This window comes from Lissotriton helveticus, chromosome 12, assembly GCF_964261635.1.
Source record: "Lissotriton helveticus chromosome 12, aLisHel1.1, whole genome shotgun sequence".
Taxonomy (NCBI): Eukaryota; Metazoa; Chordata; class Amphibia; order Caudata; family Salamandridae; genus Lissotriton; species Lissotriton helveticus.
In genome coordinates, this window is record NC_136073.1 from 43,233,901 (window position 1) to 43,258,689 (window position 24,789).

General features: G+C 50.7%; 1 protein-coding gene across 1 annotated transcript in view; it reads left to right on the plus strand.

Annotated features, from left to right (window-relative positions):
- The window catches only part of GIGYF1 (GRB10 interacting GYF protein 1), a 1,662,840-nt gene that overhangs the window by 1,350,802 nt on the left and 287,249 nt on the right, over positions 1-24,789 (plus strand). Inside the window, exon 22 of the mRNA XM_078668650.1 lies at positions 19,143-19,330. Coding sequence (XP_078524776.1) covers positions 19,143-19,330 — 188 coding nt within the window. The remainder of the gene's footprint in view (positions 1-19,142; positions 19,331-24,789) is intronic.

Sequence of the window (24,789 nt, forward strand, 5' to 3'; positions counted from 1 at the left end):
AGAGCAGCAACCTACCATAATGTAGATATGCACTCTGATGCTGTGAGAAGTTGGCCTGATGTGCAGTGCTCACTATTCTAGTGATCACTATATATCAGTCCAAACAACCCTTATTGATGATTGGTTGTAAGTCAACCTTATAGACCAGCTATCCTAGTAGCATGGATACGAGCAGTCTAAGGCTAAGACTCTAGAGGGCGTGTTAAGCCAGCTGTTTTACCATCACATTACCCCTTGAACACCCAGTGAAAGGACACCACACAAGTTGTTATGAAAATAAACAGTGTATTTATTTATAACAAGACTACCCTGGCTCTTTATGAGACAGGGAGCTAAGCACACAACAAAACTCTTACGAAAATACTTTGTTAGCACGTTATACACAAATGCCCGAGGGGCACGAAAAACCATATACTCTAAAAGTGGAATGCGAATTACTAGCAGGTAAGTAACAGTTCTAATAGGCTTTGGAATCGCTAGGACTGGACTAGGGAATCGTTAGATTACTACTAGGAGGCCCAGGGGACTCGGGTGCAGAGTGTGCACTCTCACGCGGGATGCGGGACAAAGTCTATGGAAGCTAGAATTCACAAAGTTAGTGTTCACGGGCGAACCCGACCTGGTAGGGAGAAAACGACAGTGGATCCTGACCCTTGGATAGTGAGGCTATGCTGGGACACCGGAGTGCCGAAGTTACCTAGCCCAGGGGCTGCAGCTGCATAGGTCTGAAAAGACGTCGGGGATCTCGTTGCCGGACCAGGAGCCTGGAAGGAAGAAGTTGCTGGCAGGCGACCAGTGAAGAAAAGTTCGATGGATCCAAGCCTGGATCAAGGAAGAAGAAAACCTGAAAGCAGAGGGGACCAAGTTCTTGAATCACTAGCCAGTGATTAAGTGGGCACCAGGATGGCACCGGGCGAAGTCACCGCAGTCAGGTGAGTGGGCGCTGCTGGGCTCTGCAGTCTCTCGGACCAGGAGGCGTTGTCGGCGACCAGGATGGAGGTGCGAGCTGTCCCACGAAGGTTCTTGCTGTCGACGTCGCTGGACCCAGGATTGGGCAACAAGTCTTGGCAAATGCAAGGCCCACGCGGTGGACCTAAAATGGCGTCTTGGGCGGACCAGGAGGGTCCAGGGTACTTCTCCGATGGAGGGAAGCAAGGGCCAGTCTGGAGCAACCAGACCAGCAGCAGAAATGTCGTCGGGCGTCGTCGGGAAGGCCACAAGCCAGCGGGCTAGTAGCCAAACAACGCGGTGAGCAGCAAAAAGCAGAAGGGCCCCACGCAGATCGTGGAGATGCTGGGGGGCTGCTCTTCGGTGCTGGAGCTGCTCAGGGTGGGGGCTTCTCGGACCCCAAAGCACTCACCAGGAAATTACTCGGCGGGCTTGCTGGAAAGAAGTCGTGCAGTCTTGAAGATGGCCGGTCCCTCGAGGTCTCGTCACACCCACGAATCTCAGCGTGACTGATGATGCAGGTAGAGGTCAGAGGTGCCAGGGAAGCCGGTTCTCGTCGAGCTGGGCAGTCTTGATCCGGAGGAGAGACTTGCAGCAGACCGCAGTGTTCTTAAGATGGTGCCTGCGGATGCAGGGTGACTACTCCTTAGTCACAAGGGAGAAATCTTAGGAAGAAGTCTTGAGTTCCTTTCGTGGAAAGTAGTTTCAGGATTCAAAGATGATCTGATTTGGAAGGGGGCCAGTTCCTACCTTTATCCTGTAAAAAGGGGCTGGCACGCGACTAAGTCCTGCCCTAGGGGTGGGACTAGGAGGGGGGTGGTTACACCCACTTCCTTGGCGGGCTTTTCCCCAGCACAGGGTCTGGAGTGACCCTGGAACTGGTTCCAGCCAGCCTATGCACAGTGAGCACCGGGGTGCCACGTGCAGTCACCTTCCTCTAAAGCCCTGCCTACCTACAATACACAAAACCCTGTCTGGGACGGTGCTGGCACCGCCCCTGGCAGGAAACCCTTTGTCCTTATCTCCTGCTCTGGGAGGACTCCCAGCAGCAGGAGGGCAGACTTGTGTCTCGGTGGCAGCATCCATTTTGTGGAGCTGAGGCTCTGTTTTACTTTAACCGGGGTTAGGGGTTACATACATGTCGTGTCCCTCTAGAAGGGTGGAATGCTAACCCCGTCGCCAGAATTGGCGAGGGGTTAGTATTCCAATTCGTATGACACCTTACTCGACATGTTTTGATAAAGCGATACCAGAGTTGGCATATAACCGCGAGGATTATAATGCACTTAAGAGTATATGGTATGCGATATCATGGAGACGGCTAAGGGATGGATCCCGAAAGCCGCAGACAGGCTCAGCTCATGCCAGAGCACCATCTCACACGATTCCAAGCACTCTGCCTTCAGGATTGTTAAGGCCTGCCATAGGAGTGACTGATAGGAGATCTGTGTGTCCATTTTAGGGTTAGATATAGGTATACTATATCTAAAGCAAAGGGCGAGTACACCACCTTGCCCCAGCTGTCGTGCAGCCAGTTGTGTCAGTTTTAGTTAGTCAGCCCAGGGGTGGCATAATACATGCTTCAGCCCCTGGGAGACTTCTGGGTACACCTCAGCCCTGGGTACAGGGACTTGGAGAGGGCCCAGTGCCAATTCAGTACCTGAGTACAATTTGGATAGAGAGAACAGCTAGGCTGTGGGTCTGATTAGCAGGCCCACAGCCAGGGAAAGTCGTAAACCAGTGCAGCAAAAAGCAAAAATCTGGGTGATCATAGGATTGCAGACCCTACTCTCCTACAGATGCTATTGAAGAAGACTTTCTCTTTGATACATTAACAACATCTGAAAGACATGTAAAAACTCTCCCCATGTTGAAGGGCGTCTTAAAACAAGCAAATGACATTTTTAAGGACACTGCTAGGACACGGGTCATAAACCCTAGAATTGAAAAGAAATATAGGCCTGCACCTATACACCCTACATACATCAGGGGGCAGCTGCCCCTAGACTCCCTAGTGGTATCTAACGCACGTAAGCGCGCAAATTCCCAGACTACTGGAGAGGCTGCTCCACCAGACAAGGAGTCAAAGATCTTTGAGGCATCAGGCAAGAGAGTGGCAGCTCAAGCAGCAAACTCATTGAGAATAGCCAATAAACAGGCCTTGCTGGCCAGATATGATAGGGCGCACTACGACAGTTTGGAATACATTCTCCAACACCTGATCCTTACAAACAGCAGGCAGATGAGGGGAAACTCATCACCAATGCCTCAATTAAATGTGCCCTAGACGCGGCAGACACTGCTGCCAGATCCATCAATACAAGCGTCCTGCTACGGCGCCACGCATGGCTTCGCATATCAGGCTTCAAGAATGAAGTCCAATCCACAATTCTTAATCAGCCCATCAACCCACACTTTTTATTTGGTCCTGCAGTTGACTCAATTCTGGACAAAATGAGAGATGCGGAAACAGCGAAGTCCATGGGAGCTCTCCAGTCCCAACAACACCGGGGCTCCTTTCAGGAGGAGCGCGAAGTAATACATCACAGCAATCCTCCACCTACAAGAGTAACACACAATCCACATACAACAAAAACACAAACATGGGTGGATACAGAGGAAATAACACCAAAGGAAGGGGTTGTGGAGGCAATGCAAATAGATCCTCCACTAACACCAAACAGTGACTTCTTGGCACTACCCCCAGACCATATAACACCGGTCGGGGGCAGACTACAACAATTTCTGCCAGTCTGGTTAAATATCACTACAGACAAGTGGGTCAGGCAAATTATCCAACATGGCTATTGCCTCGAACTCACCTCAACACCACCCAACATACCCACCGGTGCACCGTCCAATGTCACATGAACATGTAACGCTACTGCAACAAGAGGTCATCAGTATTCTACAAAAGGGGGTCATGGAACCAGTCCCACTACAACATCAGGGAACAGGAGTATACTCCCTATACTTCCTTATTCCAAAGAAGGACGGGTCTCTCAGACCGATATTGGACCTCAGGACCCTCAACCTGTACATTTTGTCGGAGCATTTTCATATGCTCACTCTCCAGCAAGTCTTACCATTGCTTCGCCAGGGAGACTTCCTAGCAACTCTAGACCTCAAAGACGCATACTTTCATATACCAATACACCCTGCTCACAGAAAGTACCTAAGGTTCACCATTCAAGGACAGCACTACCATTTGGTGTCACAACTGCTCCACGAGTGTTCACCAAATGTCTAGCTACAGTGGCAGCACATCTCAGGAGGCAACACATCCATGTGTACCCTTAACTGGATGATTGGCTAATACACGCGCCATCAGTCCAGCAATGTGCCAACCACATGTCCAAGACCATCCATCTCCTGCACAGTTTAGGATTTTCACTAAACTACCCAAAATCACATCTGCAGCCCTCCCACATCCAACAATACCTGGGAGCAACAATAGATACACTGGCAGCAAAGGCATATCCCAACGCAGCACGGATCAAGGGAATGCAAGCGTTAATCTAAACGTTCAGACCCCAACACTCGTTACCAGCTTGAGTGTTTATGCAACTAATAGGCATGATGGCCTCGTGCATATTCATAGTCCCTCATGCCAGGCTACATATGCGTCCGCTCCAAGAGTGCCTAGCAAGGCAGTGGAACCAGGCTCACGGGCAATTAAAAGACCTAGTGTTGGTGACCAGTAGAGCATACAACTCTCTGCATTGGTGGAATCCACAAAACCATTGCAAGGGATGACTGTTCCAAGAGCCTGTCCCACAAATAGTGTTAACCGCAGACGCATCCCTATTAGGATGGGGAGCCCATGTCCTACACTACACAGTACAGGGACTCTGGACTGTACAGCAGAAGAAACTGCACATCAACCTCCTAGAGTTGATGGCGATCTTTCTAGCCCTAAAAGCTTTCAAAACACACTTGTGTAACAAAGCCGTGTTGATCCGGACAGACAACATGACAGCTATGTATTACATTCAAAAACAAGGAGGAACACACTCACCACAGCTGTCTCACCTAGCTCAAGCAATGTGGAAATGGGCCTTTCAGAGGAACATGTTTCTCATGGCGGAGCACCTTCCCAGGCAAGGACAATCAAGTAGCCGACCTGCTCAGCAGACACACCCAACAGATGCACCAATGGGAAATTCACCCCACAGTGCTCCAACCATTCTTGGGGACACCCGGAGATAGATCTGTTTGCCACAAGCGAAAACGCAAAATGCCAGTACTTTGCCGCCAGATTCCCACAGTCGCAGGGCAATGCGATATGGATGAACTGGTCAGGTAAATTTGCGTACGCTTTTCCTCCAGCTCCATTAATACCGCTGGTGGCACGCAAAATGCGCCAACATTCGCTAACACTAATCCTAGTTGCTCCCACATGGGCAAGGCAACCGTGGTACACAACGTTCCTAGAACTCTCAGTAGTACCTCATCAAAGACTGCGACTCACACCCAATCTTCTAACTCAGAGCCATGGAGAAATCCAACACCCAGACCCGCAACAGCTGAACCTGGCGATCTGGCTCCTAAAATCCTAGAATTTGGATACCTAAACTTGCCCCCAGACTGCATGAATATAATCAGAGGCAAGAAAACCCACTACCAGAGCATGTTATGCAGCAAAGTGGAAACGTTTCGTCATTTACTGTAGCAACAATGACATTAACCCACTTGATGCTTCTACTCAAAACATCATTTGCTATCTCTTGCACCTACAACGTTGCAATTTAGCCTATTCCTCCATCAGGATACATCTAGCTGCGTTAGCAGCATATCTTCAAAACAGGCAACACCTTTCACTATTTAGGGTGCCAGCAATTAAAGCGTTTATGGAAGGAGTTAAACGCGTAATTCCTCCAAGACACCCATCTTCACCAGTCTGGAATCTAAACGTGGTTTTAACCAAACTTATGGGACCACCTTTTGAACTAGTGGAGAAGTGTGGCTCACTGGTTAGAGGAGGTAGACCCTGAAGCAGAGGTCAGACCCGGGACCAGGGTTCAATTCCCGACGCGGCAGGGTCTTGAGCCCAAAATATCCACGGACTCGATAATTCTCGTTTCGGTGCCTACTCGAATCACGGGTTCACACTCTGCAGCTCTGGGCATTAGCTTGCTTAATCTCCACTACGGCCCCCCCGCGGCGGGATGCCTGGCTTTCACCTTGGGGATGCCCAGTATGGGTATCTCACAGGGAAAAACCAGGACGGGTTCCCAAGGCAAGCGCCGAGATGCCTATGGGTAATCGAGCGCTATATAAGAACGCATAATAATAATAATAATAATAATAATAACCACTACACTCATGCGAACTAAAATTTCTTACTTGGAAGGTGGCTTTCCTTATTGCTATTACTTCGCTTCGAAGAGTTAGCGAGCTGCAAGCCCTAACTATTCAAGAGCCATTCATTCAAGTACATGCAAATAGAGTAGTTCTCAGAACAAACCCTAAATTCATGCCAAAGGTGGTATCCCATTTCCATATAAATCAAACCATAGAACTGCCAGTGTTCTTTCAAAATCCGCAGACAGTAGCTGAAAGAGCCCTGCACATTCTAGATTTCAAAAGAGCTCTGCTATACTACATAGACAGAACTAAGGCATTTCGTAAGACAAAGCAGTTGTTTGTTGCATCTGAAAGAGACACGTTCGTATTAGATTCCTTACCTTAGAATATCCCCAGGCATCAGACTGGATCCGGAAACTTTTGCGTAGCAGTACCCTTGCGCGTCGGTAGGCGTCGTCTGCGGCTCCGCGTCCGTCGTCGGCGCCGTGATGACGTCGTCGGAGTACTTAGACGCCGCCTCCGCGTGCTGACGTCAGTTCTTCTTTTTTCCGCGCCAGCAAGCACAGATCTGTAAAAAGCAGTAACCCTAGTCAATTTTTGACTAACTTTTTGATCGAGTTTTGATCGTTTTTCGAAGTCTTTTCGACTCCGATTGGTGCCGTAGGGATGCCCGGTTTTAAGCACTGCGAGGATTGCGACTGCCTGATGTCGGTGACGGATCCTCACCACCTGTGTTTGACCTGTCTAGGCGTCGATCACGACGACAAGGCCTGCTCCGTCTGCCGGGCCCTCTCTTCGAAAGCCAGGCGGGAGCGGTCCCGCAGGCGACTCGAACTCCGGCAGTCGGTCCCGCGCCGCGAGAGGTCTCGGTCCCACGGGAGGTCGAGGGACAGGTTGCGGGCTCGGAGCCACCACAGCTCCGAGGGTAGGCCGCACTCCTCCGGGTCGAAGTCGTCATCAGGTAAGAGGCACAAGAAGTCCAAGAGGCGTCATCGCTCTGCGGACTCCCCCCGACGCTCGCGCGATGCGGCCGGGGGTTCGGGTGACACCGCCCGCGCGGCTCCGTCGGAGTCGCGGGCGCCGCGTTCAGCCCCACACCCTACGGTCCCTGGGCTCAACGCGACGCCGGAGGAGATCGAGCGCTTCCTCATGGCCATGAGGAAACTCTCTCCTCAGTCGGGCTCCGCGCCGCCTTCGGGCCCAGCGGACCCGTCTGGGACCCCTAGCGGATCGGGGGTTTCGGCTCCGAAGCGGTCGGGTGCTTCGGCCCCGACGCCGCCGACGCCTTCGGGCCCGGCGCCGCAGGTTCCTGCTCTCCCGACGGCGCCGGCGCCTTCGGGCCCGGTGCCGCGGGGTCCAGTTGCTCCGGCGCCTTCGGGCCCGGCACCGCGGGACGCTGCTAGACCTTCTTCGGGATCTGGATCGTCGCCGGTGGACCTTACGACCTCCCCGGCGTCGGACCATCAAGTGTCGCCTACGGCGCCGTCCCCGGGCGGCGCCGTCCCCGATGCTCCCTTCATTCCTGTTCCGGCGTCGGGACGGCCCCGATGGGCGCCGCTCCAGACGTCGTTTGGAGAGTTTAACTTCTATGAACAGGCCCCATTCGTTGAGAACCCTGAGTTTCAGGAGATGGGTGCTGAAGAGGATTGGGAGGGGTCTGAGGACCCTCTGACCAGAGAGTGTCAGTCTCATGAGGACTTAACAGGAGACCTTAGGGAGGCCAGTGGCCTGGACACCTCTCCAGACACTGGTTTTGTCTCCCCTCCTACCGTGGCTTCGGAGGAGGGGGCAACCTACAGTGTGGTGTTGATGAGGGCTGCCAAGGCCTTGAGCCTTGAGCTCCCCGTCGCGGCCGTGAGGACTAATCTCCTCACTGAGGTCCTTAAACCGCAGTCAAGCTTGGCCGAGCCTCTGCTGCCCTTTAATGAGGCCTTGACCGACGTTCTTCTGGGCACTTGGTCCAAGCCAGCTACGGGTTCGCCCGTAGATAGGAACGTGGCCAGACGCCACCGCCCCGTCCGACCCATGTTTCCTGTCCACCCACCCTACCCCCGAGAGCCTGGTCATCCAGGCCTCTAATTCCCAGACCGCATTCCCGTCGGCACCGCCGGACAGGGAATCCAAGAGGTACGAGCAGTACGGCAAAAAGATCTTCTCGTCCCTAAGTCTGGGACTACATTCTTCAAACACCGCATGCCTCTTGGGCCGCTACACCCACTCTCTGTGGGATACGGTCGCGGAAGTGCTGCCAGAGTGTCCGTTGGAGGTACGGGCCAAACTCGGCCAAGCCCTTGTGGAGGGCCGGGATGCAGCCAAATATTCCATACAGTGTGGGCTGGATACCACCGACTCACTGGGTAGAGCGATGGCAACAACGGTGGCGGTCAGACGCCACGCCTGGTTGAGATCCGCCAACTTTTCGGCTGATGTCCAGAACACATTGATGGACATGCCGTTCGATGGCCGTCGCCTCTTTGGCGACAAGGCAGACCATGCGCTCGAGCGCTTTAAGGACTCCAGGGCTACGGCCAAGTCCTTGGGCCTCTCGGCCCCGCACCAGCAATCGGCTGCCTTTCATTCCTTTCGTGGCCACGGAAGGGGTGTACCCACACGTGCCGCCAGCCACGCTCCGCAGGGTAATACCCAACGCGGTGGCGGCCGTGGGAACCGCCGTCCCGGCGGTCGGTGACAACGGCGAGGTCAGTCCACACCTTCCCCCGCAGCATCCGCCTCAAAACCTTCCTAGTCCGTGCTTTCAGGCCCATGTGACGCCAGTGGGGGACAGGGTTCGCCATCACCTCCTCCACTGGCGCACCGTCACTTCGGACAGGTGGGTGCTGCAGATCGTCCGAAGGGGCTACTCCCTCCCCTTTGAGGCGACTCCTCCAGCCATGCCACCGCAGAGCCACTGTGTATCGGGGGATCATTTGCGACTTCTGCAGGAGGAAGTTACGGCCCTCTTGGCCAAGGGGGCCATCGAGCGCGTTCCTGGGCCAGAAGTAGGGTGTGGTTGCTACTCCCACTACTTTCTGGTACCCAAGAAGGGCAAAGGGGGCCTACGCCCTATCTTGGACCTACGGAACGTCAACGGCTTCCTCCGGAAGGAGAAGTTCAAGATGCTGACACTGGCTCAGGTGCTAGCTGCCCTGGACCCAGGAGACTGGATGGTAGCGTTGGACTTGCAGGACGCTTATTTCCACATCCCAGTCCTGCCGGCCCACCGGCGCTACCTGCGGTTCACGGTTGGCCACGAGCACTTTCAGTATACCGTGCTCCCCTTCGGCCTTACCAGCGCCCCACGGGTGGTCACAAAGGTGATGGCGGTGGTCGCAGCTCATCTGCGCAGGTTAGGGGTTTCAGTCTTCCCCTACCTCGACGACTGGTTGTTGAAGGCGGGCTCCCCCCGGACAGTCGTCAGCCACCTCCAGACTACGGCAGATCTCCTGCATCGGCTGGGGTTCTCAATCAATGTGCCGAAGTCACACCTGTGCCCCTCTCAGAAGCTCCTTTTCATCGGAGCGGTTCTCGACTCGGCGCAGTTTCGGGTTTATCCCCCCGAGCAGCGGGTCCGGGATATTCAGGCTCTGATTACCATCTTTCAGCCGTTATCCCGGGTCTTGGTCAGGTTGACGCTGCGGCTTCTGGGGCTGATGGCCTCCTGCATCCTGCTGGTGCATCACGCCAGGTGGCGGATGAGGGCTCTGCAGTGGGACCTGAAGTTTCAGTGGGCCCAGCATCAGGGCAACCTATCCGACCGTGTCCTGATCTCGGAGGGCACTGCGAGACAGCTGCAGTGATGGCTCACGGACCGCGATTGGGTCAGCGGCAGATCCCTCTCCCTTCCCCAACCGGAGCACGTAGTTGTGACGGATGTGTCCCTCCAGGGCTGGGGAGGCCACATGGGAGAGGCGGAGATCAGAGGCCTCTGGTCTCCAGCGGAAGCCCGCCTCCACATCAACCTGTTGGAGTTAGGGGCGATTCGTCTAGCACTGAAAGCGTTCCTCCCCTCTGTCCGGGGGAGTGTAGTGCAGGTGTTCACGGACAACACCACCGCCATGTGGTACTGCAACAAACAGGGCGGGGTGGGGTCGTGGACCCTTTGCCAGGAGGCTCTGCGCCTCTGGCAATGGCTGGAACGCCAGGGCGTGACCCTGGTGGCTCAACATCTGGCAGGTTCTCTGAACGCCAGGGTGAACAGGCTCAGCCGTAGGTGCATGATGGATCACAAATGGCGTCTGAACTCGGACGTGGCGCAAGGCCTCTTTCAGCAATGGGGAGAGCCTTGGTTAGATCTATTCGCCACCGAAGAGAACGCGCAATGTCATCAGTTCTGCGCGTTGGAATTTCCAAGGCGGCACTCGCTCGGCGACGCTTTTCGTCGCGAGTGGAGCTGCGGTCTACTGTACGCCTTTCCGCCTATACCACTTCTGCCCAGAGTGCTGAAGAAGATCAAGCGCGACCGGGCCCAAGTCATCCTTGTGGCTCCAGACTGGGCACGAAGGTACTGGTATCCAGAGCTACTCAGTATGTCAGACGATCCCCCGGTTCGTCTGCCTCTTCAGGAGGACCTTCTGTCGCAGCAGCAGGGGACGGTCCTCCACCCGAACCTGTCGAGTCTCCACCTCCATGCTTGGAGATTGAGCAGCGACAGTTGAGGCCATTTGACTTGCCTCCTGAAGTCTGTACCGTCATTCTGGCAGCCAGGCGTCCCTCCACAAAGTCGGTATACGCCTGCAGGTGGAACAGATATGTGGCATGGTGCACAGCAAAGGCTGTGGATCCTCTTGCTGCCCCTCTTTCTGAGGTTCTTCTCTTCCTTCTTTCTCTTGCCCAGCAGGGCTCTGCTCTGGGCACTATCAAGGGCTACCTTTCTGCCCTTTCGGCCTTTCTGAGGCTGCCTGATCAACCTTCTTTGTTCAAGTCCCCTATTGTAAACAGATTTCTTAAGGGCATCACACACACGTAGTCCGAGGGAGGAGCCACCTATCTCGTGATACTTCGAAGACTCTTCCAGGACAACAATGTGCAATCATCCGGACCCAACACTAGGTGGCGATCTATGCACAGATATGAATGTCAGCAGCCCTACATGCCAAGAACAGATGCATACTGGTAAGTAGCATATTCCTTCTTTTTCTCTACCCCCTCCCACCAATGTGGTGGATGTTATTTCATCAGACAGGAGACAATCCACCAAGTCTGTTTATGCTGGCAAATGTGCTAAATTCAAAGTGGTGTGGAGAAAATTCTTTAGACCCTTATGTGAGAAATTGGCCTGATATATGATGCTCACTAGTTCTAGTGATCACCTTGTATCAGTCCAAACAACCCTTATGGTGATTGGTTGTAAGTCAACCTTATAGACCAGCTATCCTAATGGTAGCATGGACAAAGCAGTCTTAGGCTAAACTCTTTTGGCATGTGAAGCCAGCTGTTTTACCACAATATAACCCCTTGAATACCAGATGCAAGGACACCACACAGGTTGTTATGAAAATAAACACTATATTAATAACAACACCTCTGAACTCTTTGAGGTCAGAGGGCTAAGAACATGACAATCTCTTAGGAAAAATACGATAAGTTGCACAAAATTACAATGGTGCCCTAGGGGCACGGCAAACCATATACTAAGTAAATGGTATAAGGAAATCGATAGAAGGAATGGAGCTGTCCAGAGGCTGTAGGATCGCTGGGGCTACACTATCCTAACCTTAGGTAAGTAATAGGAGGCCCACGGGACGCGTGTGCAGAGTGTGAACTCACACGCGAGATGCGGAACAAAGTCAATGGACAGTACAGTTTACGAAAAAGGTGAGTACGGACAGTCTTTACTATCTAGGACTGAAACGACTGGAAATCTGGACACTAGGAGAGTTAATCTACCCTTGAGCACCGAAATGCTCTTGTTACCTCACCCACGGGCTGCGGGTGCATAGGTGTCAAAGTGTGTCGGGTTTCCGCGTCGAAGTCTATGGAGCCTTGTAGAAAGATGCTGCAGGCGACCAGGAGGAAGATGTCCGGTGCGATCCACGGGTGGATCGGGGAAGAAGAGGACCTGAAAGCAGAGGGGACAGTGTTCAAAGTCACTAGCCAGTGACTTGAGTGGAACCAGGAGGGAACCAGATGCTGTCGTCGCGATCAGGTGAAGAGTGGACGCTTGACTCTGCAGCCACGTGGACCAGGAGGTGTCTTCGACGACCAGGATGGAGGCACGAGCTGTCCCACGCAGGCTCTCGCTGTCGGCGGTGTTGGATCTGGATTTGGAATCAACAGGCCTTGGCAAAGGCAACCCACGCGGTTATGTTATGTATTTATTTTTATATATTGCATATATCACCGTTCGGTCTCAGAGCGCTTGCTGGGACTAAGGATAGAGAGACAGGGGGCAATGATCAGATTTAAAAGTGCCAAGTTTTAAGATTTTTGCGGAACGTTTTGTGGTTGGGGTCAGTCCTGATAAACAGTGGTAAGGTGTTCCAAGTGGTGGGGCCTATTTTGGAAAAGCTTCTGTCCCCATTTCTGACTGTCCTAACCTTTGGGACTTTTAGAAGGTGTTTATTTGATGAACGTAGAGTCCTGCCCGGACAATAGCCCTGAAGCTTTCTCTGAAGGTACTTGGGTCCCTGTCCATTTATAGACTTATGCACCAGGCAGCATATTTTAGATTTGATGCGTTTTTTTATTGGAAGCCAGTGGAGGGTCCTAAGGCACGGAGCTGATGGGGTGCGGGGTGGGAGGTCAAGAATCAATCTCGCCGCAGAGTTTTGCAAGGTCTGAAGTTTAGTTAAAGAACGTTCATTCACATCAGCCAATAGTGCGTTTCTATAGTAAAGGCGACTGATTATCAGGCCCTGAATAAGGGGTTACCGAGATGCAAGTGGGATCCACTTGAAGATTTTTCTGAGGCTTCTCATTAGCCCAATGCTAGTGTGAACCACTTTATTTATGTGTTGGGACAAGGCCAGTTTATCGTTGATGATAACTCCCAGATTTCTTACTGAGTTTTTTGGGGTTGTGCACGGGCCTAAAGACGGTGGCCACCATTCTTCCGTCCAGATTTTATTGGCCATACCAAATAACAGAATTTCTGTTTTTCCAGCATTCAGCATTAAATAGTTGGTCGTCATCCATTCTTGAATGGAGCTCATACACTGTTGGAATCTCACTTTGGCATCTAAGTGGTTGGGGCCTAGGGTTATCAGGATCTGGGTATCATCGGCGTAAGATACCGTCTCAAAGCCATAGGCTTTGATTACCTTAGCTAAAGGTGATAAATACACATTAAATAAGGTTGGGCTTAAGATCAAACCCTGCGGGACACCTTTGTCATTTTCCACATACGGTGAAGAAAAAGGGCCTATTTTGACCTTTGACCGTCTCCCCGTCCGATAGCTCTGTATCCATCTGTGTGCTTGACCTTCGACACCAATCTCAGCCAGCCGTTTTAGCAGGACACTATGAGAGATGGTGTCGAAGGCCGCCGACAGGTCTAATAAAATCAGGATGGCCGATTGCTTGGCGTCCAGGGCCAGCCGGATGTTATCCACTACCTCCAGGAGGGCGGTCTCGGTGCTGTGGCAAGCTCTAAAGCCCGATTGAGAAATATCCAGTAGCATATTGTCCTCTAGATGTTTGGTTAATTGGGTGTTAATTAGAGATTCCATTATTTTGCCAAATACTGGCAGAAGGAAGTTAGGACGATAGTTTACTGGTTGCTCTGGGTCAGCATTATTCTTTTTTAAGATGGGTCTGACAGTTGCTTCTTTCCAAGTCACAGGAAAGATGGCTTGGGCTATTGATAAGTTAAAGATTGCTGTTATTTCAGTCAGTATGGCTGGAGCTATTTTTTGTCAGGATCTGGGCAGATGGGGGATCACTAGGGGAACCTGATTTTGCTTTCTTTATTTTATCAATGACTTCACCCTCCGTAACGGTATGGAAGTCAAAGAGGGGTTTAGACGGGCATGTTACTTCAAGGGTAGGCGAATTAGGTGGGCCTGTGTGATTGTCATTTGCAGTGGGAGGTTCCGTCTCCCTAGGAAAGGCTTTGTGAATTACATCAATTGTATCCTTAAAATAGATGGAGAGCCTGTCAGCCCATTCTTGGGACTCGATGGTGGGTGGCTGGCAGGAAGGGGGATTGGAGAAAGTTCTTTATGAGAATTACCAGCTAATTCTCTTCTGGTTCCTAGATAAGCTTTCTTCGCTGTGGCTATCTTTCTCATGTATTCTTTATGTGCTGACTTGTATAGCTGTTTATCCAAAGGATTTGTTGTTTTACGCCATTTCCGCTCGGTGCACCTCATAGCCTGTTACACTAATTTTAGATCTGGTGTAAACCAAGGGGATCTTGTGTTTGGACATTTAGTTTGCTGTTTTGGGGCAATATGATCCAGTGCCATGTTGATTGCTTTATCTAGATCTTTTACCACCTTGTCTGGATCAGAATTGAGGGTCACAAGGGGGGGGCGAAAAAACGCTAGCAAAGGAGTCCGAGTTTATTTTATTCCAGGGCCTGCTCATTTTTACCTTCTTTGGGTGGGTAGATTTAATCGCATTTACTCTGATGTTAAACTTTATGATCATATGGTCAGACCATAGGATTGGGTAGAGATCGACAATTTGAACTTCCTGAGACTTGGTACATAGGAAATCCAAAGTATGACCGGCCTTGTGAGTGGGACCCGTTTCTAATAGCATCAAGTCCATTGCCTTAATGTTGTCCATTAATTCCGAAGTATGTATATCTTGCCGCAGTTCAATGTGGTAATTAAAATCTCCTATTAACAAGAAGTTTTTACATGCAAGAACATGCGGGGCCAGAATTTCCAATAATTGAGTCGCAAAGTGGGTTTTATTTTCTGGTGGTCTGTAGACAAGCGCTCCTTTCCAGGATTCTCTGTTATTTAAGTCTAGGGTAAAGATAAGAAATTCACCCCATTCAGTGATTTGTGTATCAATGATCAGAAATTTTATGAGTGACTTATAAACTATTGCTGTGCCTCCTCCTCTCTTTGCCCTCCTATCTAATCTTAAAATACTGTAGCCCGTAGGTAGAGCTATAGCTAAGTCCGGGCCGGACGTTTCTTGCAGCCAGGTCTCCGTGAGGAAAAAGCGGTGAGTGGAAACGGCGTCTGGAGTGGACCAGGAGGGGAGCAAGGGCCAGTCTGGAGCAACCAGACCAGCAGTGTAGATTTCTTGGATCGTCGTCTAGGGAGGTCACTAGGCAGCCGGCAAGTGACCAGACAACGTGGCGAGCAGCAATCAAGCAAAAGGGCCCCACGCAGATCTCGTGGATGCTGGAGGGCTGATCTTTGGTGCAGGGGCTGCTCGGGGCTGGGGCTTCTCAATCCCCAAAGCACTTTCTCGAGGATGCCTCAGAAGTCGTGCTGGAAGCGAAGTGCAGTCTCTTCAAGATGGCCGGTCCCACGTGTCTCGTCGCACCCACGGGTCTCAGCTGTGCAGATGTGGGTAGAGGTCGGAGAGGTCTGGGAGTCCAGGTCTCGTCGGGCTCTGAAGTCTGGATCCGGCAGGAAGGACGACAAAGTGGACCGCAAGGACGCTTGATGGTGCCTGCAGTTGCAGGGTGGACACTCCTTGCCCACAAGGGAGATTCTTCAGTCTTCTGTGGAGCAGAACGTCTAAGTCCAGAGTTTCTTCTTGTAAAGTTGTTCAGGGTAATCTAATTTGGAATGGGACCAGCTCCTACCTTTATTCTCCTAAAGGGGGCTGTACTGGTGACTAGGTCCCTCCCATGGGTGGGACCAGGAAGGGGGGTGGTTACACCCCCTATCCTTTGTCCGGTTTCGCGCCAGAGCTGGGGCTGGAGTGCCCCAGCTACTGGTTTGAACCGGTGTATGCACAGGGCACCTTGTGTGCCCAGGCATGTCTCATTCCTTTCAGGCCTCCCTACCTCAATACACAAAATCCTGTCTGGGGTGGTGCTAGCACCTCCCAAGGCAGGAAACCCTTTGTCCAAGCCTCCCTCGCTGGAAGGACTCCCAGCAGCAGGAGGTCAGACTTGTGTCTGTGGTGGCAGCATCCATTTTGTGATGCTGAGGCTCGAGTTAACTTTAACCGGGGTTCACAGTTACATACATGTCGTGTCCCTCTAGAAGGGTGGAATGCTACCCCCGTCTCCAGAATTGGCGAGGGGGTAGTATTCCAATTCGTATGACGCCTTACTCGACATGTTTTGATAATGTTATAACAGAGTTAGCATTCAACCGCGAGGATTATAATACACTTAAGAGTATATGGTATAGCGTTATCATGGAACAGCTATAAGGACTTGGTTCCGCAAGCTACAGACAGGCTCAGCTCATGCTAGAGCACCATCTCACATAATTCCAAGCACTCTGCCTTCAGGATTGATAAGGTCTGCCATAGGAGTGACTGATAGGAATATACGTGTCCATTTTGGGGTTAGATATAGGTATACTCTATCTATAGCAAAGGGTGATTACACCACCTTGCCCCAGCTGTCTTAGCAGCCAGTTGTGTCAGTTTGGATGGTCAGCTTGGGGTGGCATAATACATGCTGCAGCCCCTGGTAGGCCCTGGGTACACCTATGCCCTGGGTACCTAAGGTACACTGTACAGGGACTGATAAGGTGACCAGGTATCCAATTAGATATGTACCTAAGGTACATGGAGTCCATTTTAACAGAGAGAGCAGGAAGCCTGGGGTCCTGAATAGCACGATCCCAGGCCAACTAAGTCAAAAACCAGCAAAACACTAGGCAAAAAGTTGGGGGGTAACCATAGTCCGATATCCACCTTCCTACACCTTAAAGACCCATTTGTCTGATATTTTGCATTTTGAACTTACCTTGGTGCAGCAAGGATGTGTGGTTGCAACAGTTAAGGGCTATTTGTCTGCACTTTCGCCTTTCCTGCGTTTACCTGATAAACTTTCTCTGTATAAGTCCTGTACAGTGTTACGGTTGAGACTTACTAGCAAATACCCTCCCACTCTAATCATTATGCCTCAGTGTGTTCCTAATTTGGTACTAATTTACCTTGTGTTCTCCGTTTAAACCTTTACATAATTGTAGTTTGAGACTACTTATGTTCAAGACAATTTTACTAGTGGCTATAACGTCTGCTAGACAAGTTGGTGAGTTGCAGGCCCTTAGAGTAAAGCCTCCCTTCACAACTTTCTGTGTGGATAAGTTGGTTTTGATAACCAAAGCTGCTTTCCTGCCAAAGGTGGTTACTCCCTTCCACTTGAGTGCAGTCTATCACCCTTCCTACCATCTTCCTCCACACCCATCCAAAGAGGAGGAAAGGCTTCATCAGTTGGACCCTAAAAGGGCTGTTCGCTTTTACATTGACGGGTAACTTGATCTCTGGCTTGACGATCAGCTGTTTGTTTCCTGTGTGTGCAAGTTGAAAGGAAAAGCTGTGTATAAACGAACATTGTCCAGAGGGATCCTCCTTTGCTTTAAGATCTGCTATGCCATGACTCACAAAGACCCTCCAGAAGGTATTAGAGCTTGTTCCACAAGAGCAGTCTTCTACTTATGCTTTAGCTAGAGGTGCCACTGTAGTGGACATTTGTAAAGCAGCAACTTGGGTCTCCCTCCACACTTTTATTGCTTAGACTCCAACGTGAGGAGGGGAAGTCACTTTGCCCATTGTCAATATTTTTTGGTGCAGACAGGCAGCCATCTCCAAGTGTGGGACCGCTTGGGGATTCTACTCAAAAGCTGAGGAATCCACAGGTAGATGTATCCATCAGTTGAACAAGTTACTTACCTTCGGTCCTAAATACCACCAAGCACTCAATGTCAATCAAAGTCCACAAAGTAAATTAGTTCTCCTTGAATCTTCTTTTCTTTATTCTTTTGTCCAAATGCCAAAGTGGTTCACAAAAACACAGCCAACACGTGTTTCGTCTTGTCAGTCTACGACAATAAGACTTCTTCAGGGCACTAAATCTTCAGTTCCTTTCTAAGATCCTCAGTATAATAGATTTCAAATCACCTAGAGATAGAGTAGATCACGTAACATGAATCAGAGTTTCTTTCCTCCAAAGTAAAGCGTATAGCTCGTAAGAGTATTCCTACGCAATCGCGTACAACAAGGCAGCTCAAAGTTACGTTCAGCAATGTGCTGTCAGTTTAATCTCCCATTAATCAGTTTAAGAGTAGTGTAGAAAAATAGCGGTCCATAACGCTCATCAGCATGGACTTGTCATCTAGAGTTTCGGCATGCTACTCTATCTCTAGGTAATTTGAAATCTATTAGAAAGGAACTGAAGATTTAGTGCCCTGAAAAAGTCTTATTGTCGTAGACTGACAAGACGAAACACGTGTTGGCTGTGTTTTTGTGAACCACTTTGGCATTTGGACAAAAGAATAAAGAAAAGAAGATTCGAGGAGAACTAATTTACTTTGTGGACTTTGATTGACATTGAGTGCTTGGTGGTATTTAGGATTTATTTTAGCCCTGGCTATTTATGAGAGTCTTGGTAACAGACTCTTGCCCACCTTGAGCACCAACTTGACTTGTACTAAGACTTGCTTATACACGCTGAGCGCTTCTACATAACTGTTACCTTTCTTGTTTAGTGCATACTTACCTTCGGTAACTCTTTTTCTGGTGTTTACGGTATCTACATGTGGATTCCTCACTGACCTACCTGCCTCCCTGTTGCTTGTCTGCATTTGCCAAAAACAAGGCTATTTGTATATTGTTTATTTACTTTACTTAAGAAGGCATGACAAAAATGAGTGGAAACTGATGTCTCTCAGCCCGTTTTCTCATCACTTTCACCTCAGTGGGTTCCTTTGTGCTCTCAATGTGATGTTATTTCAAATATGAACTCTCGTACAAACTCTCCTCCTTCTATAATTTTGCTTTCTCACCTTTTCTTCCAGCATGGAGGACTAACCATGAGCAGCTCAGGCATGGCTAGCATGTCTGCGCAGTGGGGGGAGTCCAGCCCCTTGTGGGGTGGTCATGAGAAGAACAGTAGCCTTGGTCCCTGGGAAGAGGGACTGAAGAATGCTGGCGCAAGCATGAGAAGCATGGGGCTAAAGAATAGCCGAAGCAGCCCATCCCTGAGGTATGTCATTGGTGTTTTTCAAGAGGGTTAAAGAAGAGGTTTCGAGAAGAAAAGCATTAGATGCTTGAAGGGCTTCTGAGGTTCATACCATATTCAATTTAGTTTGCATTCCTAGAAAAAGGAAAGGGAAATAGTTGAAAGATGAGAATAAATCATTTTTGTAATGTTCAAGATTAGCCCATGTTTTGTGTGTCCACTAAAATGGAAGTTAGTTGAAGCATGTGAGCAGCTTTTTGTTTGATTCCTTTTGATTCAGTCCTTCAGGAAGAGAGTCCGGAAATCAACGATTGTCTTGGGGCCATACATACCCATCCTATATGATGCTTTAAAGGGTTAGGTCATTAAATATTCCCGATCATTTCATTGCTCCTAAATATTTGTAGGAAAGTGCCACATTTTGACTTTGCCACCCACATATTTTGCTCACCGGTACTGATGTTAGTGATTGGTAGTACACTGGGTTCCTGCTAACCAGGCCCCAGTGCTCTTTCCCTACAAACAAGACACATGTTTAATTGTAACCCAATTGGCAAGGACTTTAGCACCCATGCAAGTCCTTAGTAAATGGTACTCCTGGTACCCAGGGCATGGGTACTAAAGAGGGTCCCTAAGGGCTGCAGTATGGATTATGCCACCCTAAGGACCCCACTCAACTGCCACCACATGCGAGTTTCTGATCCCCTGCAAGTGAGGGCCTGCATTCTCTGAGGCCAGGAACAATGCCTATCCGGCAGAAGGTCAGAACACCTTCTTTAGCAGGATGGCTAGCAGATTAGCATCCCAAAGCCAGAGTCTTCAAAGCGTCTGCCACTTTTGAAATTTGACCACAGCTCCCCCTCAGACCTGGGGATTATTATTCCCTGCCTTGAGGCCCATTTGGCACCAGAGCAGCTGGGAAATTAGATACAAGGCGTGTCACACTTGCAGGCTAGACACAAATGTGTAACACTCCCCTCTGATAAGCCTAAGCTGCTCTACCACTGTAGGAAGCTGGCTTTTTATATAGTGGACCAATGTAAGGGCACAATCAAAAAGTTCAGACGACCCTTATTGGTTTACTGTCCTTACTTTAACATCGACAGTGGTCTTTTTGTGGTAGCGTGGTCCAGCAGCTTAAGCTTATCAGAGGGGAGTGTTAAGCATTTGTCGCACACAGTCAATAATTTGTATGCACACAAGAAGAAATCAGAGACCAATTGTAGGAAAGTGGGTTTCTGTTGCTGTAACCCCCTTATTTTCTGCCAGATTTCTGATGCACTTTGACTTGATGTGCCCTGGGTCCCTGCCAATCAGGTTCCCAGGACCTGTATTCTTTCCCAAAACGTTACCTTTGTACCCCCGTTTGGCACCTCTCTGGCCACCTGTAAGTCACTTGTAAAAGGTACCATGGGTAACAAAGGCACTGTGACCAGGGAAGGCCTCTAAGGGCTACAGCACATATTGTGCCACCCTTAGAGGTCCTTTACCTTAACTAACACATTTACACATGCACAATGCCATCCCAGGCTGCGTGTTTTGGTGCAGAGAAAAGTGATAAGTTGCCATGCCTGCAACTCACTTCCTGTGGTATTGGCACCCCTCTAGCTGGGTGCATTATACCACTGGCGAGGGTACAGTTGCATGGGCTATGTGCCTCTACATTGTCGAAGTCTATTCTTAGACATTGTAAGTGCAGTAAAGCCATAAAGAGTATATGGTCTGGGAGTTTGTCATTACAAACTCCACAGCACCATAGTTGCTTTACTGAATTCTGGGAAGTTTGGTGGCAATTTTTTCAGCATAATAACCCCACACTGATGCCAGTGTGGGATTTATTATACAATGCACTCAGAGGGCATCTTGAAGAGGCCCATTGAAAAACGACCAGCTTCTGGTGGGTTCACTGACTGGTAAACACAAGCCTGCCACCATGAGACATGTTTCTGGACCCCTACGGTGGGAGCCTTTGCTTCCTGGGCCCAGAAACCAAGCCTTTCCTTGGCGGAGGTGGTCACACCTCCCCCAGGTCAGTAAGAGCCATCTGTGGCAGGGGAGCTTCAAAGGCCTTGCCGCCTTTGTAACATGGCCCCCAGCCTCTCCTGCTATTAGGAGCAGCACCCCTTCCTGTCTCACGCCCTTTTCGGCAGAAAGACAGGCAGGGGAAATTAGAACAACCCAGAAGGTGTGTCCACCTCTGCCAACCCTACCTCTGAGGTGGGTGAGGCGAAGCCCACTCTTCAGTGCTGCCATCTTGGACATGACAGGCATGCTCCAATCAGTGTTGGGGATTGTGACCACTCCCCCACGTGGATGAGCACACCCTGGGTGTAGTCACCCTAAGGTCAGTAGCCCATTGGCAACTGACCACACGCCCCCTAAATACTGCATTTAGGGGGAAGCCCTGAACCCAGACGTCAGATTCCCACAACCTACGAAGGACTAAAGAAGACGCCCAGCAGAGGAGACTGCAGAGAAGAACTAGCTTGGCCCTATTCCTACCTGCCTGTCTGCAGTTTCCAGAGATCCTGTGCCAAAAGGTGCCTTGTCCTGCAGCCAGCGACCTCCAGAACTTCTGGGAGGACTGACTGTCTTCAACAAAGACCAAATCTTCTGTGAACAGCATCTCTGGTCAAAAGAATCTCCAAAGCAAGAAGTAGACAAAGAAACCCGATACCTGGAACCACTGCACCCGTCGCCACGGCCTGAGTCAGAGTGGCCCACCAGTCCCAGCGAGGTCCCCCAGCGCTCCAGAGTATGAGTCCACCGTGGGTTGACCCCTCCAGGGCTCCCCGACTGTGCCTGCCTCTAAGATGCTCTCTGGGTGCATGTCATAATAAATCTGATAGTTGCATCAGTACGCAGTGCCCTTTTTTGCAGGATTACCCCTCACTTTTTGGCTGATATCTGATGCACTTTAAAGTGTGCAATGGCTCCCTTCCAGTCTGGTTCCCAGTGCCTGTGTTCCTTGTCAAAACTGCACCCTTGTTTCCACAATTGGCACACCTCTGGCCCACATGTAAGTCCCTATTGTAGGAGAGTAGGGTCTGCAATCCTATGATCACCCAGATTTTTGCTTTTTGCTTCACTGGTTTACGACTTTCCCTGGCTGTGGGCCTGCTAATCAGACCCACAGCCTAGCTGTTCTCTCTACTCCAAATTGTACCCAGGTACTGAATTGGCACTGGGCCCCTCTCCAAGTCCCTGTACCCAGGGCTGAGGTGTACCCAGAAGTCCCCCAGGGGCTGCAGCATGTATTATGCCACCCCTGGGTTGACTAACTAAATCAGACACAACTGGCTGCTTGACAGCTGGGGCAAGGTGGTGTAATCACCCTTTGCTTTAGATATAGTATTCCTATATCTAAACCTACAATGGACACCTATATTCCTATCAGTCACTCCTATGGCAGGCCTTAACAATCCTGAAGGCAGAGTGCGTGGAATAAGGTGAAATGGTGCTCTGGCATGAGCTGAGTCCGTTTGCAGCTTGCGGAACCAAGTCCTAATAGCTGTTCCATGATAACGCATACCATATACTCTTAAGTGCATTATAATCCTCGCGGTTATATGCCAACTCTGGTATCGCTTTATCAAAACATGTCGAGTAAGGTGTCATACGAATTGGAATACTAACCCCTCGCCAATTCTGGCGACGGGGTTAGCATTCCACCCTTCTAGAGGGACACGACATGTATGTAACCTGTAACCCCGGTTAAAGTTAGACAGAGCCTTAGCTCCACAAAATGGATGCTGCCACCGAGACACAAGTCTGCCCTCCTGCTGCTGGGAGTCCTCCCAGCACAGGAGGCAAGGACAAACGGTTTCCTGCCAGGGGCGGTGCCAGCACCGTCCCAGACAGGATTTTGTGTATCCTAGGTAGGCAGGGCTTTAGAGGAAGGTGACTGCAAGTGGCACCCCGGTGCTCACTGTGCATAGGCCGGCTGAAACCAGTTCCAGGGGCACTCCAGCCCCTGGCCTGGGGAAAGCCCGCCAAAGGAGAGGGGTGTAACCACCCCCCTCCTAGTCCCATCCATAGGGCAGGACTTAGTTGCGTGCCAGCCCCCTTTTGCAGGATAAAGGTAGGAGCAGGCCCCCTTCCAAATTAGATCATCTTTGAATCCTGAAACTACTTTCCACGAAAGGAACTCAAGACTTCTTCCTAAGATTTCTCCCTTGTGACTAAGGAGTAGTCACCCTGCAGCAGCAGGCACCAACCAAGCACCGCGGTCTGCTGTAAGTCTCCTCACCGGATCAAGACTGCCCAGCTCGACGAGAACCGGCTTCCCTGGCACCTCTGACCTCTACCTGCATCATCAGCCCAGCTGTGATTCGTGGGTGTGACGAGACCTCGAGGGACCGGCCATCTTCCAAGACTGCACGACGCTTGACCAGCACGACTCCCGAGTGACCCTCGACCGAGTGCTTTGGGGTAAGAGAAGCCCCAACCCTGAGCAGCTCCAGCACCGAAGTTCAGCTCCCCTGCATCCACGAGATCTGCGTGGGGCCCTTTTGCTCTTTGCTGCTCACCGCGTTGTCCAGGTCGCTTGCCCGTTGGCTAGTGGCCCTCTGACGACGAATTTCGACGACAAACACCGCTGGTCTGGTTGCTCCAGACTGGCGCTTGCTCCCCTCCAACAGAGGAGCACCCTGGACCCTCCTGGTCCACTCCAGACGCCATTTTAAGTCCACCGCGTGGGCTTGCATTTGCCAAGACTTGTTGCCCCAATCCTGGGTCCAGCGACGTCGACAGCAGATATCTTCGTGGGACAGCTCGCACCTCCATCCTGGTCGCCGACAACGCCTCCTGGTCCGAGAGACTGCAGAGCCCAGCAGCGCCCACTCACCTGGTTGAGGTGACTTCGCCCGGTGCCACTCTGGTGCCCACCTAAATCACTGGCTAGTGATTCAGAACTTGGTCCCCTCTGCTTACAGGTCTTCTTCTTCCTCGATCCAGGCTTGGATCCCCAAGAACTCCTTCACTGGTCGCCTGCCAGCAACTTCTTTCTTCAGGCTCCTGGTTCATCAACGAAGAAACCCGACGACATTTGAACCCTATGCAGCCGCAGCCCCTGGGCTAGGTAAACAGAGTACTCCGGTGCTCCAGCGTAGACCAACTAAGTGTCTAGATCCACTTTGGTCTTTTGACCTACCTAGTCGGGTTCGCCCGAAAACACTAACTTTGCTTTTACTAGCCTCCATAGACTTTTTCCCGCCTTACGCGTGAGAGTTCCCACTCTGCACACGACGTCCCTAGGCCTCCTGCTTGTAATCTAAAGGTTCAGTAGTCCAGTCCTAGCGATCCTAAAGCCTATGAGAATAGTTACTTACCTGCTAGTATTTCGCATTCCACTTGTATAGTATATGGTTTTTCGTGCCCCTCGGGCATTTGTGTAAATTGTGCGACTTTAAGTATTTCTTTAAGAGTTTTGTTGTGTGCTTAGCTCCCTGTCTCATAAAGAGCCAGGGTAGTCTTGTTATAAA